General features: G+C 53.8%; 2 protein-coding genes across 2 annotated transcripts; both read right to left on the reverse strand.

The window, feature by feature from the left end:
• Positions 1-1,253: 1,253 nt before the first annotated feature.
• Positions 1,254-5,875, reverse strand: CLDN15 (claudin 15; the record flags this gene model as incomplete). Its single annotated transcript, XM_082856455.1, has 5 exons — positions 1,254-1,380; positions 1,462-1,578; positions 1,669-1,750; positions 2,780-2,944; positions 5,659-5,875. 5 exons carry the CDS (start codon positions 5,873-5,875, stop codon positions 1,254-1,256), a joined length of 708 nt encoding a protein of 235 aa, XP_082712581.1.
• Positions 5,876-7,945: 2,070 nt separating this feature from the next.
• FIS1 (fission, mitochondrial 1) lies at positions 7,946-11,620 on the reverse strand. Its single transcript, XM_082856918.1, has 5 exons — positions 11,494-11,620; positions 10,509-10,641; positions 9,079-9,155; positions 8,588-8,693; positions 7,946-8,252 (listed from the first exon to the last, which is right to left on the reverse strand). The coding sequence occupies exons 1-5, from the start codon at positions 11,536-11,538 to the stop codon at positions 8,155-8,157; spliced, it is 459 nt and encodes a 152-aa protein (XP_082713044.1). The 5' UTR covers positions 11,539-11,620; the 3' UTR covers positions 7,946-8,154.
• Between the last annotated feature and the right edge of the window lie 5,133 nt (positions 11,621-16,753).

Consider the following 16,753-nt stretch of genomic DNA (forward strand, 5'->3'; position numbering starts at 1 on the left):
CCAGCCGCTCCGCGGCATGTGGGATCTTCCCGGACCGGGGCACGAACCCATGTCCCCTGCATCGGCAGGCGGACTCTCAACCACTGCTCCACGAGGGAAGCCCTGGAAGTTATAAGTTTTAAAAATAAATTTATTTATTTTTGGCTGAGTTGGGTCTTTGTTGCTGGGCATGGGCTTTCTCTAGTTGCGGCGAGTGGGGGCTGCTCTTCATTGTGGTGCGCGGGCTTCTCATTGCGGTGGCTTCTCTTGTTGTGGAGCACGGGCTCTAGGCACGCGGGCTTCAGTAGTTGTGGCTCGTGGGCTGTAGAGCGCAGGCTTAGTAGTTGTGGCGCACAGGCTTAGCTGCTCCGCGGCATGTGGGATCTTCCCGGACCTTGGCTTGAACCCGTGTCCCCTGCATTAGCAGGCGGATTCTTAACTGCGTCACCAGGGAAGTCCCTCTGGAAGTTATTGAACCGTCCCCAGAAAACTGTACTTGCACCAGGCCTGGTTGATTTGACACAGTTTCAAAGGGCTTGTCAGTTTCTGATATCCACTCTCAGGCCCAGGTAAAGAAGCTCTGCTCTAGACCAACTGTCTCCTTGTACAGCTGTGAGAAAGGTCTGGCCAGAGGGTATCTCTGCTATTCCGGTTCCTAGAGCTGGATATTCCTTATCTGCTCCTTGATGGCCCTTATCGGTAGTTGTGACAGTGCCACAGTCTAGAAATCACCTGCCACTCCTCGCCTCTTCTGCTGGATGGGACAGTCCAAAGGCGATGGAGAGGAGAACAGGTGACAGCCTGGGGTCCAGGAACTGAGGCGGCACCCAGGGTCCCTTGCTGGGCCAGCTGCCTCATGACACCTTCAACCCCTGAACAGTTCGCAATACAAATTTATTTATGCAAGTATTTATACAGACCACAAACACTCGGGGACGCCTCCGCCCCCTTAACGGCCCAGAACCCAGACTCAGAAGGTTAAGAGGGGTCCAGCCTCAGGGGCCAGAGGTGAGTTCTCAGGAAGCTTGTTCTTGGCCTGAGAGGATCCAGGGGGCCAGACGAAAGAGGCGTGACCAGGGCGGAGCTCCGACAGGGAAGGCGGAGCCTGAGGTCAGAGCTGGGCGCGGCTTCCGGGCACGGGGCGGAGCCTGAAGCGTGGCTTGGCCCTGAGCTTGTTACCGCGAGCAGGGTCCTGCGCCTGCAGCCCCGGGTTTACGGGGACCCCTCTCCACTGGGGGCAGTGGGAAGGGAATGGGGTCCACAGGCCAGGCCACCTACACGTAAGCGTTTTTCCCGTACTTGCCAAAGCTGCTGTCGCCTTCTTCATCCGAGGCCGAGGTGGGCAGGCGGGCAGCGAGGCTTTTGGCGGGCATTGCCGGGGCCTTGTACGGAAGCCGGATGCTGGCAGGGGAGAGAACCCGGGTCAGAGGGAGATGCAGCCCTCGCCCCGCGCCCCGCCCCTCGCGGCACGCCCTCCCTTACCTGGCGCCGTGGTCCTGGTTCCGAGAGCCGCAGCAGTTGGAGAAGAGGCAGATGCCACCCAGGATGGCGAGCAGGGAGGCGCTCCAGCCCAGGTAGAGAGCGGGGCCCAGCTCGTACCTGGGGACAAGGACGATGAGCAGGTGGTGCTAGCTCAGGGTGGGGCAGAGGCCCACCCACTACCCCCGTGGGTGGGGCTCCCACACTCACTTGGTTCCGGGGTACAAGGGGTCGAAAAAGTCCCGGGTGATGTGGAAGGCGTACCAGGAGATGGTCACAATCCCACAGACACCTGGGGGAGAGAGAGGAGAACCGCACTAGGCCCTGCGGAGGAAGGGCGGCCCGGAGAGCAGGACGTGGGCCTCAAGTCCAAGAGCAAGTTTCACTGGATCCCTTTCGTTTCCCCTCTCCAGCTCATGACTCTTCTGTTTCCTATGTTTCCTACGTCAACTGCAGGCTGCTCGATCCAGCCCCCAGGACCCTACCGCAGCCCACCTCTCCTGTGGTCTCCACTCTGCTCCTCAGCCCCTCTTCCCCCTGTTCATCCCCGATCTGCCCTGGCATTCCTACCTCTAGCGCCTGGACACAGTTTCCTCGCTGGGAATCTGCTCATCCAAGTCCTCCCCATCCTCAAAAGCCCAAGCAGTCTTCCCCATCAGCCCTGCCTGCCCTGACCCCCCTTTCCTTGGCCTCCTAGAGCCCTCAGCGCTGTGCCAGGTCTTCACCGCTCGGTGCATGAAGGCCTGAAGCCAGCCGGGCCCCCGGACAATAGGTCCAGCCTGGCCGCCCCCTGGGGCTTGTCTTCCAGCAAGCCACCTGGCCTTTCTGAGCCTGTTTCCACATCTGGAGAACAGGACAAGACCTGCCCTGCCTCACAGGCTTGTTGTGAGGTGATGTGTGCAGAAATGTTTTGCAAATTGAAAAGGGATGGTGAGTCACATGGTACTGTTATTGTGTACAGCGTGTGTGTGTGTGTGTGTGTGTGTGTGTGTGTGTGTGTGTGTGTGTGTGTGCGCGCGCGCACGCGCGCGCGCATGTCCTAACTCTGGTCTTCCCATCCAGGCTGTAAGCTCTGGAGGGCAGAAACTCTCACCTTTGGAGTCCCTCCCACTGCCTGGCTCCTAGTGCGGGCTCAAGAAACATTGCTGATGGACTGATTTGTAACCAAGGGATCTGGTGAGTATGGGTGAGAGTGGGGTGAGCTGGGAGAGAGGGCAGGTGTCAATGCAAAGGGGAAGGTGAGGCAACCCTGCAGTCTGGGCCACGGGCCACCCCACCCCCACCACGGCACAGCGTCCCCCCATCACTTGCCCCCAATTACCAGCCAGTATGTTTAGGGCCCCTGCGGTGGCCGCCAGCTTGGTTTTCCTGGAGGGCTCCAGATCCCCAATGTTCGTGCAGCGCAGCCCCACCATGCCTAGGAAGAGGCCCAGGAAGCCCAGGAAGATGGCGGTGATCATGAGCGCCCGGCAGGCCTGGATGTACCCTAGGGAGGTGGGACACAGCCATGGGTCCCGGAGCCGGCCCCTTCCCCTCCATCTGCTCTCCCGGCTACGACAGGCAGCCCCTTATACAATCTGCTCAGGCCTCAGTCCCTAAAAGCCCTCAAGTCCTCTCCCTGTCCTTCAGGCCCCATCCAGACTAAGGGGTCAGGCCGAGGGGTCACACGCCCCTCCATCCCAGGAGCTCAACTCAGTGCCAACGAGGCTCAGCGCCGCCTGACCCTCCCGCCTGCGCAGGCGCACTTCGCCTCTACCGCCATTACAGGGCTTCTCCTTGGCGCCACTGACGCTTTGGCCGGATAATGCTTTGTTCTGGGGGGCATTCTCTGCATTGTAGGACGTTTAGCAGCATCCTTGGCCTCTGCCCACTAGGCACCAGTAGCAATCCCCCCAAACAGGACAATCAAAATGTTTAGACATCGTCAAAAAATCACCCCTGGTTGAGAACCGCCGTGCTCTGCTGGGTATTACAGACACTGCACCCAAGCACCCCCTCCCTTTCCCCACATCTACTAGGTCCCATTTAGTGCCCAGCGCAGTGCCCGACATCCTGAACTGAGCCTCTTCCTGGAGTGACCGATAGGGGGCAGCAGTGACCTATGGGTCACTGGGTAAAGGGCAGTTTCTTATCTGGAACGTGGGATACCTGGGCCTAGGACCAATCCAGGTCAGTCTAGCGCACATGCTTTCAGTGCCTGTTTCCCCTTTCTCAAACTCCAAGAAAAAGGCTGCTCCCTTTCTGGCCCCCCTTCCTCCTTCTCTGTCTTTGATAGTTGCCAAGCACTCCCAAGGACCTTGCACCCCTTAACCGGGTGGGGCAGTGCCACCTGTGTTGAAGGGGAAAGGCTGGGTCCCTGCCAGGAGGATGTGAAGCGGCCCAGAGTTGGGGAGCAGGGAAGAGCGACAGAGTTCTCTGGGAGCATTTTCTTATTCCCAGCCGCTCCTTCCGGAGTTCCCACCCTCTCCCCATCCATCCAGCCAGCCATCCCCACGATCCTCAGGTAGCTCTCGTAGACAAAGAGAGATTATTGAAGGGCCCATAAGAGCATGGGCTGGGTGGCTGCGAGGTGAATAATTGATAGGAACCTTCCCAGGACCAGAACCAGCCTGGGAAGGAAGTATCAGCGGGCTCATGATACACACGAGTCTGGATTCCAGCCCCCCTACCACCTGTGTGGCTCTGGGCAGGACACCTTGCAGTCTTCCAGCTTCTGGAAGATGAGGTTACTAACAGCGCCAACAGCGGGGCTGTTATCAGCACTGAAATGGCGCATGTGAAGCGTGCGGCACAATGCCTGGAACCTCAGCCTGGGCAGCTGCGCTCTCTGCTCTCCCCCTCAGCACACCCTCGCACCCCTGTCTTTCATTGTCTTTCGTGCACACTCACGAGAGGTTTCAAGCAGCAGTCCAAGTTGGGGCCCCTCCTTACACCATGGTGTGGTTGAGGGGTAAGTCAGGGGGTGGCCAGGGCTGCTGAGTGGCTGCCGCCAATGTCTGTTCTGGCCACCCAGCATTCTGGGTGTCTGGCCCAGACTGTACTCAACTTTTACAGAGGGCTTTTTTCAGGGGGGGGCGGGCATCCTGGATGGGATGAGAGCATGAAGCCCCTGTAGCTGCCTCAGGAGATTCTGGTAATAGTGGGGGCACGAGAGACCCACCTGGACTCCCTAACGGCTCAGAGCATCTTTGACATACACGGGGGCGATTTCGTGGCATGCTGACCTCGGCTCTTTCCCCTACCACCTGGCCCCTGCAGCAGGGGGCCTGGAAGAGCATGACGCCTCCGTGAGCACCCAGTGAGGGCACGGGAGCTGCACTGCATAGGGCTTCTTGTCATCCCCTCTTGGCCTGGCGAGGGGCCGACTGAAGGACTCTCCTGGGGACAATGCGGGTGCTACTCATAGGTGAGCAGGGAGCAGGACGATGCTTCAGCCACCACGGAGGAACTTTCTGGGCCAAAAGAGCTGTAGGCTCCAGCCCGCCAAGAAGCTCAAAAAAGTACGTTGACCCAAGAAACCCAAACACACACACACACACACCCCTGCTTACAGTGGACACTGAGATGTGCAAGAGGACTCCCTTTAAAACAGTCCTTTAGAACTCACCATGGAGGTGAGACCAATGCTCCAGTGGAAGCCTGGCGAAGCTACGGAGACTTTTAAGTATCTCACCCCCCAAGAATCCAAGATGAGGTTTCCTCTTCACCCCACGAGCCCCAGCACTCCCACCCTGAAACTAAAATGCTGAATTTGATTGAGCGAATATAGATGCTCACATCACATTAACATTTTGCGCATTTTATCTCATATAATCCTCACGACCACCCGGTGAACCAGTGCCATTATGACCGTAATCTTACAGATGGGTCAAATGCAGCTCATTTTGTCACCTGCCCGGGGCACAGAGCTAGTCAAAGGCAGGTGCTGAAGCCGGCACTCTGGCCCCAGTGCCTGCACTTGTAGCCACAAAGACAGAGGGTCAAGTCAGAGCAGGGGGCCACGTGTGGTGAGGCCTCCACCGCAGTTCCAGAGGGCTGCCCCCGGCACTCCCGGCTTCAGGAACCCAGGTCTCCCAGCTGGATTGGGCCTCCCGTATCTGTATGGCGCCCAAGGTCAGACCGCAGGCAGCACCCACCCTTGCCGGGGTCTCTCCAACCTCCCGCCTCCCTCTGCTCCCCTCAGCTCTCCCCACCCCGTACCAGAGAGGGCCAGCATGGACGGAAACTCCCAGCAGTTGTAGACTCCAAGGGAGTCGGTGGCACAGCTGTACCAGAGGTTCTCGAAGATGGTGCTGGTGGTGATGACGTTCCCGTGCACGGTGGACACTCGCCAGCTGCTGTGTGTCAGGGTCACCCCTAGCATCAGCAGCCCCAGGGCTGCGACGAAGAAGCCGAAGATCTCCACAGCCACCGACATGGTGGGACACAGGCCCCGGGGGGAGCCTGGGGCCCCAGAGAAGGGGAGGGGCTGAGCCCCAGGGGAACTTGAAGGGGCTTTGGCTAAGGACGGCGGTTAAGGCAGGCTGGGGAGAGAGAGGGAGGCAGCCTGCAGCCTCTGCCTCTTCCTTGGCCCAGGTCTGTCTCTGGTTGGTCTCTTCCCTCTCTCTGGGTCTCTCCGCTTCCCTGCAGGTCGGTCAGAGGAGTGAGACAAGAGTGCACGGCAGCTGTTGAAGAGGAGATGGACGGAATAAACGAAACGGGCCAAAAGTCCACCCCTCCCCCACGTCTCTGGGCTGCCCCGGGCTCCCCGCCCCACGAGGGTGTGGGGAGAGGACTTACCGGGGAGGGACTAACGGATGCCGCCAAGGAAGGGTTCCCACGGGAGGCACTGGGAGCCGAGGGGAAGCATCCGCCTCTGACTCAGCTTTAATCGGGGGCCAGAGAATGGAGTAAGAGGGACAAGAGACAGAGACAGAGACTGACCACAGGCAGGTCCCCTGCACCTTTCAGTGGGGAAGGGCCAAGGGAGCGGAGCCACCCTCTCTGAATGTTGGTGAGAACAATTCAGGAAACTCAAAGAGCGAGGGCTTGAGGCGTTGAGTCTCCAAGGAAGATGAAGGTTGAAAAGGGGATGGGGAATCTGGGAGAAACCCATGGCTCTGGAATCCAACCAACCTGGATTCAAACCAGGTCCATCATTTACCAAAGGGATGTGGGCATGAAGTTTGAGCCCCTTGAGCTTGTTTCCGATTCTGTGAACTAGAACTACTACTTCTCACTTCACAAGAATCGTGACTACAGATCAAAGCTCCCCGCAAGTATGAATCGCTCGATACTCGACACTTGGTGAATGCCCTGGGTCTGGGCGCCCAAGGGCCAGGGTGAGGCCAAAGGAGGTTGCTTTCCCCCAAACTTCAACTTCCTGAACTTGAAGGTCCCCCCTTGTCGGGATGATCTTTGACTCTCGGCAAGAAGCTTGATCTTGCTGCTAAGGGGCCTCAAGGGGGATAAATCACAAGCCCAGGACGTGATCCTCTGATAAACTAAAAAGCAAAGAGTTATCAGAACTGTCACCAGCTCTATTAATTATGAGAGATTAGAAACCTCTGGGTCCCCACCCCAAACCGAGGCTGAGCACCTGGCCCGGCACAGACGGTCTCAGTTCCCGCCCCGAGGCCACGGCTGGGGCAGCTCTGGTTCTCTTCTGGCAGGTGAGGCTGGGGCTCAGTCCAAGGGGCCCGTCCTACACCCAGGCGGTCACATGGGCATCACTGCGCTGAGGTGTAGTCCCCCATCCCCTCCTCCCCGTGTCAGGCTCCTCTGTGCTCCCCCGGGCGCCTCCGCCCCAATCCCCCCCAAGCTGGGCTGAGGAACGAGAAGTATGCAGTGAAGCAATGCAGTGAAGCAAGGCAGGCCCGTGCTGAGCCTGGCACCGGCCGGGTGTTGGGCAAAGCAGGCTGTGTGGGGACTGGGTCCCGACCTTCCTTCTGCAACTGGGATGTCCTGGGTTCCTGACCTCTCCCAAGACCTCTGCCGACTCCACGCCAAATGCCCATTTCCTTCCCCCAACCAGTTGCCCTTCTCCTCTAAGGAGTGGGATGGGGGGGAGGAAGGGGAGGGCGCAGGAAGACAAAGGGAGGGAAGGGTGGAGGTTTTGGAGGAAACTGAGTGGGGGCCCCCCTGGTGTGGAAAACTCCACACGCTGAGAGGCAGCTGAGTGGGTCAGAGGAGATGGTGTCCCTTCAGCTCTGCCCTTTCCGCCTCTGGTCACTGCTTTTTCTCAGGATTCTACATCCAGGCAAAGGGCACACCCCTATGCTGCCTGCCACTGCTCAAGGACGTGGCTGGGCTGGGCTGGGCTGGGCGGGGTGGGGGGGGCGGAGAGGAACCGTGTAGGGGCTGGGCAGCTCAGCGGACAAAGGAGAACCCCACACCAGCCTGGGGGGCAGGAGTAGGAGGGCACAGAGAGGGAAGGCCCATGCATGACCCCCACCCCTGGGCCCAACAGAACCTGCCCCTTCCTCAACACAGACACAGAGGTTCCCAAGCCAAAGCCCAATTTTATTTACACTCATCCCAAAACACATGATTTGGGGCTAGGGGACAGGTCCCAGGGGAGAGGAGGCTGAAGGTCACAGAGGACAGTGACAGGTGCAGAAGAAGAAAGGGGCGGTGAGGATGGGTGGGCCTCTCTTCCAGTGTCCTCCATGGGCTCCACGTGTCTGTCCCCAGGCAGAGGCAGAGATGCCGTCTCGTTCAGGATTTGGACTTGGATACAGCAAGTCCGATGAGTCCAGCCAGTCCCGCCACGCCCAGAGCCATGCCTCCAACAATGGCCATGCCCACTAGACCATCTGGGGAGAGGAAAAGGGAGACCGTCACGAGTCCAAAAACCTAGTCCCCGCAGGGGCCTCGGCCACCATCTTGCTGCCCGCTGCTCCTCAACAGAGGATGTGCCTCTGTATCTGGAGTCATGGGGTGAGGGACCCCTGAGGGATGGAGAAAGAAGGGGGTTTGGAGAGGAACTGCTTGGAAGGCACCATCTGAAGAGAGACCAGAGGGCCCAGGCACGAGGGAAGGAGGAGGACTTAACAGTTGAGAGGCAACTGGGGATGCTGGGGGCCAGGGAGACACGAGGGTGGGGAGTGGACGGAGACGGAGGGAGAAGGGTAGAGAGGACGGCCTTCACCTTTCTTCATGGCCTTGTCGATGAGCTGTTCCAGTTCCTTGGCCTGGTTGTTCTGCGGCTCTGTCTGCAGCAGCCCTCGCACATACTTTAGGGCTTTTTCATATTCCTACACTCAGGGAGAATGACACACCCCCCTCAGAATTCTATCCCTCCTCCTACCCATCAGAAGGGCCTTCCCTCCGCTGGCCCCAGGGCTCTTCCCTCTACCTCCACCCCCTTCCTCCCTCCAGCCCCACCCAGTGGAGTAGAGTCCACAAACCACCCCAACTGTGTGGGGTTGATAAGCCAAGGGAGATAACAGCCCAAGGCTTGGGGCTGCACCCCACTGCTGACGTCACACTGCTCCCCACACCCTCGGCACCGGATCCTCTGTCTCTCACCTTCCCTCAGCATCCTGCTATCACCCTGCACCTCTGTGACGGGGGAGAGAGACGAGGGGGAGCTCGGCCACCCAGGCGGGGTGGAGGGGCTGAAGGAGCTCTCCGCCTTACCTTGAGCCGGTAGCTGCCCACAGCCAGGTAGAAGACATAATCCCGCTGCTCCTCTTTGCTCCCTTTGGGCAGCAGCTCTAGGGAGGGGGGGAGGAAAGAGGGTAAAAACCCCTTCTCTCCCTTCCTAGTGCCTGTGTCCCAGAGACCCCCTCCACTCCCTGAATACCTATAAGGTCCTGGGAGAAAGTCACTGTCCTGAGCCTCCATTTCGGCTCCGGTCACTCCGGGCTTCCCAGCCAGAGCTCTGGGGCAGCATGAACCCCAGCTGCCCCAATGCCCCAGTGATCCACACCCCGGTATCAACACTACAGTCAACTTTGGTTCATCCAAGTGAACTGAAAGGAAATCAAGGCACCAGAGAAGCCAAAAGGCATCTCTACTCAGCTGTGGCATCTGCTGTGTATTTTAACTACAGCAGCTTGCTGACCAGAATTGTGTTCAAAATCAGTTTGCGCTCCTTCCCCCTTTAAAAAAACAGCTCCAAACTCACCTTCAGTCACCCCTCCCTGAAAGACCCCACCTGACTCTTAGTTCAGTGACTTCCCAGAGGCTCATGTGTTCAGTTGTACTCTGCATTAGAATTTGCTGCTAAGTGGTTTTGCAGGTGTTTACACATCTTCCCAAGTGTCTGTACTGTCTCCTCAACTAGACTGGCAATGTTTAGAGACCAATTCTACAGCTGTGCCCTGCTGTAGAGGAAACCTGAGAAATAGACAAATGGAGGCGGAGATGATTTGCATTAAGGAAGAGTCTTACTTTTATGGATGTACAACAGGCATCCTTGGCTAGTACAGTGCTTGCTTATACACCATTACTTGACCAAGAGAAAGGGGGTACAGCGAAATTTAAAGGTCAAGTATTGTGGCCTCTGAAAAATGGTGACCCATCCAAAACCAGCAGCAAATAGGATTCTGATCATAAAAGCACCATGTGCTCACAGGTTTTGGGAACCGTCTTCTGTACTTCTTCCACACCCACCCCCCCCCAAAAGGTTTTCAACAAAAGCTGCTAAATAAGCAACACGGTGGGGGTGGGGGGCAAAGAGCATGGGACTGGGACACACAAGCAGGAGCTTCTAGTCCCAATTCAGCCATAAATCAACCAGCTGTGTGACCCGAGACAAGTCACTTTCCTTACGTCTAGACTACCAGATCACCAAAGTCCAGTGGGGACTGACATGCTATGACTCTGTCTGGCAAAACCATCATCGATGAGCTGGCAAGCCAAAAGTACAGTGGAAGTCAGGCTAAGTATAGCCCTTATTTTACAGTGCGTTTACTGGTAAATAACTGTGAGGTGACTGCACTGTGAGGTCCCATGCTGAAAAAGGATCCCCGAACTTGAGATGGAGGGAGTGAGCCAGGCCAACAGTGGTTGAGGACGATGGCAGTTGGGAAGGGGAGAGCTGGGGAGCCAGCCTAGCACCTCACCCTCCAGCAGAGCAAGGCCTTTACGGATGTCATCGTTGTATTTGCTTCGCACCAGGCACCAGGCATATTCAAACTGCGTGCTCTTGGACACTGAGCCTGCTGCCTTCTCAGACTGAAATTTCTTTTCAAACTTCTGCCATAGGAGAGGAGAGGAGTCATTTAGAGGTGAAGGGAGCAAGCCACACTGTAGCAGGACCTGGGTGTCCCTTTCCCCGTTACTCTGCATCTTCCCCTCTGCCACATTTCCCTTGCGGGTCTTGGGGTCTGGTACCCCAGGTTCTGCCATCTCCATCGCTGGGACCCAGGCATTCTGCTTCTTAGTGGCGGGCTGTCTTGGCCCCCTTCTGCTTCCCTCCCCCTAGTGGTACCGACTGGAGATGCCACCTGCTGGCGGCTCCAGGCACCGCTCCCGGAGCAGCTGACCCCGAAAGGCTGAACAGTAAACACGCTGTCAGAACTGCTCAACAACAGCCCACGCGGTCCCTCGTCGGCGACTGCTTCTCCCATCCCCACCCTGCCGGTCTGGACCCTTTCTTATCTGAAAAACGGGAATAAAAATAGTGCCTACCTCCTACTAGAGCTACAAAGATTGAGATCTCCCCTGAAAGGTCATTAGCACCGTGCCGGACTGTGACTAATATATGAAAGTTTAAGGTGGTCACTGTGTTCCCCCTGCCACTTTAGGAGCACTCAAAATCGGGTGCCCGCACCCTGACCTCCTAGCTCCTACATGCACTCAGCACCCGTCAAACTCCAGGCCCCCAGGCTGAGGCGTGGTGGCGCAGGAAACTACATCTCCCATTAGCCTTTGGGGCAAAGTGGAACCTCTGGGCAGGAGCCGGACGCTGCAGGGGCTGCCGGGAGCCGTAGTTCGACTTCCCTAGGCAAAGCTGATGCTGGGAAGAGGGTTTGGCCCCTACCCGGGCTCTCCTCAGGGCCCGCCCTTCCGAATCTTCCTTTTCCCTCCCTCAGGGCCGGGCCTCACCAGTAGGTCCTCCACAGACACCAACTCGTTCAGCACGGCCTCCATGGCCGCCGGCCCCGCAACGCTCACAACTCAGACGCTACTGTGCCACCTTCTCCATGGCCCACTGACCGGGGCGGAGAGTCACTTCCGGCGCCCGGCGGAAGCGGGATCGCCCTCCGCTGCGCAGAGCCAATCGCTTCACGTAGCCGCCGCGAGCCCGCCCCTACCCCGTCCCCCGCGCCGCCGCCGCGGAGCAGCGGGGATCACTGATACGCATGCTCCAACAGGTCCTTTTCGTTCGCCCGCGGCTCGCAGGCCGCACGCGGTGCCGGACCTGTCTTCAAGCCCGTCTTCCTGGGTACCCTGCGTGTGCCTCCGTGTACGGAGGCTGCCTCACTAAACTCTGAGACTATGTCTTGGTGGTTAGCCCCCAGACTGAAAACAGCGAAAAGAGAAGGTGGGGAACTGGCCATGAATCACATAATTTTAGGGACCAGTATAACCCTCCCTCGCTCCCCCCCCGCCCCAGTTCTCCCCTCCCAGATATCTAGGACCCTAGAGGCTACGTGATTTTTCAGTGCCTGCAAGAAAATCATAACTAGTACCAGGGTTTTCAGGGCCCCGGCTGACTCTTATAATGCAAGAGGAAAGAAAACTGATATGTTAACTATACACCCAGGACTGGAATACATAATAATGGGGGGTGCTATCAATGGGAATTTAAAGAAAAGCAGTTGCCACTGCTTGCAGAGAGGGTCCAGTCTTCTAAATATTATTTAATAAAGCATCCTCTGGGTGTACCCAAGGGGGAAAGGCCTGCCATGTGGGGTCATGGACGATAAGGAGCTTGGCAGTGAGAAGCAACAAAGCATGGAAAGGGGAAATGCTGCACGCCACTCTGGCATCTGTGTTCTGTACAGTGATGGGACTGGGTAGGTAGTGATTTTCAAATTTCTTTTTACCTTGACCCACAGTGCTCCAGTACACATGTGAATGTAAGTTCCATGAGAGCAGAGACTGTATCTTGTTTATCTGTGCATCTCCAGCTCCGAGCACAAGGTAAATGTTCCAGAAATATTCGTTGAATAAACGGGAAATAAAGCCGACAGTAGTAATGACGGCAGGGCAAGTGCAGGGGATTGTCATCCAAATACCTTTCACATTTGCAAGACCCCTTGATTTTTTTTTTTTTCTTTCCTCATAATAGCCTTGTGAGTTAAGTTGGCAAGTTATTCTTCTCTATTTGGCTTGGACAGTTGAAATTATTGTGATATGAGCTCAGTACACTTTGAGAGAAACCTCAGTTTAGGGAACTGACTCCGTAAGAGTCAAGGAGAAAAATTCACATTCATTCCAAGATGTATTGAGCTGCTACTTTTGGCTGGGCTTTGAGGTAAGCAGAGAGGGTAAAAAGATGTACAGAATATGAAGCAGATGGGTGAAAATAGGACCGAGCACAAAGGGCAGCTACTAGCAAGGCAGGGAATATAAGAAAGCCAAAAGGGCATTATTTCTATCAGGATATTACTTCCTTCGGGTGGCCTGCTGCCCCTTATCCGTGTTTGTATCTGTTGCAGTTCTTGGCACAGGCCTGGCACGTGGCAAAAGCTCCATCAGGGTTTGTTAAATGTATATTTGTGGGGGAAAAGGAATGCCTTACTCACATGGCTCAGTTCTGTGCCAGTGAAGACATCCTAAGTCTGAGTTTGTGTTTCTCTGGTCTAGTTAGCATAGCCATCCTCCCTGGATCACAGGGATAAGAAGTAGTGCCTGTTAATTTTACATCCAAATTATGTTCCTCCATCTTCTTCAAGCAGCATCCAAATGCAAACCATTGTCATCTCTGCCTTGGGAGACACTGACAGTCAGCTCACTGGTCCCCTGCACTCATTCTTGCCCCGTTACTGTCAATTTACCACCCAGCAGTCAGAGGGACCTTATAAAAACACAATTCTCAATTTATCTGGAGCCCTTTAATGCCTTCTCATTGTCCTTAGAATAAAGGCCAAAATCTTGTAGCGAAGCCTAGAAGGTCCTCTCAAGTCTGCTCTGTGCTTACCTCTCTGCCTCATCTCTCCATCACTGCCTCTCCCTGTTAGGCCTTCTTTCAGTTCTGAAACCCCCAGTGGCCACAGGCCCTCTGCACATGCAGTCCCCTCTATCTGGAACATCTTTCCCCTCTCCCTTTGTTTATATGGCTCATTCATTCATCCATTCATTCATGACTTAATTCATTCAATAAATACTCATTGAGCACCTGCTATGTGCCGGGCACTGTTTAAGTGCTAGGGATCAGTGCTGAATAAAGTTCTTGTTCTCATGGAACTTGCATTTTAGTGGGGAAAACAGAAAAAATACTTGAACAAGTAAATAACTAAAAACACAATAATGGCAGGAGTTGAAAATGCTCTGAAAACAAATAAAGCAGGGGAAAGGGATTGTGAAAGAAGAGGATACTATTGGAGGAGAGCTCAAAGAAGCCCACCCTGGAGAGGTGACACCTGGGCAGAGAACTGAAGGGCGTGAATGAGCCATGCAGGTAAATGGCGGAAGAGCATTCCAAGCAGACAAATGGGCAGGTGCAAAAGCCTTAAGGAAGGAACGCATACGAGTTGTTTAGAAAATGAGGGCAGAGAGGTAGCCGGGGGCAGATCATGTAAGGCCTTGTAGACTCTGGGAAGGAATCTGGATTTAATTTGATGAGTGATGGGAAAACACTGGAGGGTTTTGGGCAACACGGTGAAATGATCCATCATAAAGGGATCCCTCTGGTGGCTGTTGTGGTGTGAGAGGGAGGTAGGGTGACAGGTTTGTGCCCTGAGTGACCTGGTGAGCTCCTACTGACCCTCAGTTCTAAGCGCTAAGGCTCTAGCTTGGGGAAGGCCTTCCCTGGCATCCAGACTAGGTGAGGTCTCCTGTAGAGAGGCAGAGCATTACCAGTCCTACATTTTCAGAATATAAAACGATAACCCGCTCATTCCTTTCTTAGTTTGCCCTGTGTTTTTGTGAGCCACACAAGTATTGGTTTGGGTATGGTAACAACATCTGCCAGGAGCCAGAGACTTTATTCTGCTCTTGTCTCTTCTTTTCCCCCATAAAGGAATGCTCACACATGACCTGTGGTCCAAAATCATACCAGGAAGGTATGAGTCCATTTGACCGTAAGGAAACAGAGGCTCAAAAAGCTTAAGTCATCTGCCCAAGGTCACAGAGCTAGAAGTGGAGGAGCTGGGATTCAAACCCAAGCCCTGCTTCAGCTTCCGCGATGAAGAGTCAGTTAAGAATAAATAGAAAGAAAGGATATGACACGTTTGTAAGTACTCTCTAGTTTTTCATCTTTAAAAAATGTAGGTGTAAATTTGTAATTTTTTGGTTTTGCATGGTAGAGGACTTCCCTTAAGCAGTAGATGAATGAGGAAGGAAAAATTCAGATTAATTCAAAACAGGCAAAACAATCCTGACAAACCATTTTTTTAGTAAAATACGGTAGTAAAATTGACAACAAAACCCCCCAAACCACCACCAGTGCTGCTGAGATTGTTGTAAAACTGGTTTCTGCCTCTTGGCAAGCGGCCTGTATTTTTAGTTCATACTATGTGTTAGTTTCTAATTATTGTGTGATGAGCTGATAAATGCCACCCTCCTGTACTAGACTGGAAGCGACAGGAGGGCAGGGTCTGTCTATCTTGCTCATCTTATGCTCCTGGAGCTCAATGCCTAGCGCCAGTAGATACTCAATTTGTAACTGTTGCATAAATGGATATTGTTGTTGCCATGATTAACTTTTTGGAAGAGAATCAGGCAATATATAGTAAGAGCTAATAAGATAAAATATTATTTAACTAGTAATCTACTCCTGTGAGGAAAAATATTCAACAAAAGCCAAAAAAGAAGAAGAAAGAAAGAAAAGACATGAAGATATTCATTCCTTAAAGAAGATGTGGTACATATATACAACGGAATATTACTCAGCCATAAAAAGGAATGAAATTGGGTCATTTGTAGTGACGTGGATGGACCTGGATACTGTCATATAGAGTGAAGTAAGTCAGAAAGAGAAAAATATCGTATATTAACGCATATCTGTGGAATCTAGAAAAATGGTACAGATGAACTGGTTTGCAAGGCAGAAATAGAGACACAGATGTAGAGAACAAACGTATGGACACCAAGCGGGGAAAGTGGCGGGGGGATGGGGGTGGTGGTGTGATGAATTGGGAGATTGGGATTGACATGTATACACTAATATGTGTAAAATAGGTAACTAATAAGAACCTGCTGGGCTTCCCTGGTGGCGCAGTGGTTGAGAGTCCGCCTGCCGATGCAGGGGACACGGGTTCGTGCCCTGGTCCGGGAAGGTCCCACATGCCGTGGAGCGGCTGGGCCCGTGAGCCATGGCCGCTGAGCCTGCGCGTCCGGAGCCTGTGCTCCGCAACGGGAGAGGCCACAGCAGTGAGAGGCCGCGTACTGCAAAAAAAAAAAAAAAAAAGCCTGCTGTATAAAAAAGTAAAATTCAAAAAAAAAAAGATATGAATACCTCTGATCTAGGAATTCCACTGCCAGCTATTCATTAGTGAGAAACTTGCACAGGGGTAAAAAACCCTCAAACTGGAAACAACCCAAATACCTTTTATATGAATTTAAGAATGAATACTTTATGGTATATACACATAGAAATGAATATAGAACATTGAAAATGAATGAAGTACAGACACATTTATCAACATGGTAAATCTAAAAAAATGTAATGCTGAATAAAGAAAATTTATTGAAAAAAAAAGATATTCATTCCTGCATATCTGCGAAGGTAAACAAACAAAAAATGCACCAAGGAATGGTTTTATTAAATGATGGCGCACCAATATTACGTTACATCAATATAATAATAAACAGCCTTAAAGTCATAGTCATCTGGATTCTAGGTCTGTGGCCGATAATACTCAATACAAAACAAGTATGTACTTCTCAAATTCAGTCCTGTGAGTGGGCAGAAAAGGAACGGACATTTTTTGTTGGTGGAACTAAAACCTAGAAGTGGTACTTGGTGGCAGATTCCCTCCCTTGACTACACCAGAAATTGGAGCTTGTTCTGGACTTCTGCCTTACAGCATCTTGTCAGTGGTCAGCCCAGGAGAAGTTCTCAGCAAACACCCACTAAACAGGGTTCCACTACTTGTGTTCTTCCAATCTTCAGTGATCTGTCTCTTCTACTTCCCACTTTCATCTACTATCTAATTAGTTAGGAAGTCCTATCAACCGCAAATTGATTTATTCATCC

Source organism: Leucopleurus acutus, assembly GCF_964270905.1.
Source record: "Leucopleurus acutus genome assembly, chromosome: 16".
Classification (NCBI taxonomy): domain Eukaryota; kingdom Metazoa; phylum Chordata; class Mammalia; order Artiodactyla; family Delphinidae; genus Leucopleurus; species Leucopleurus acutus.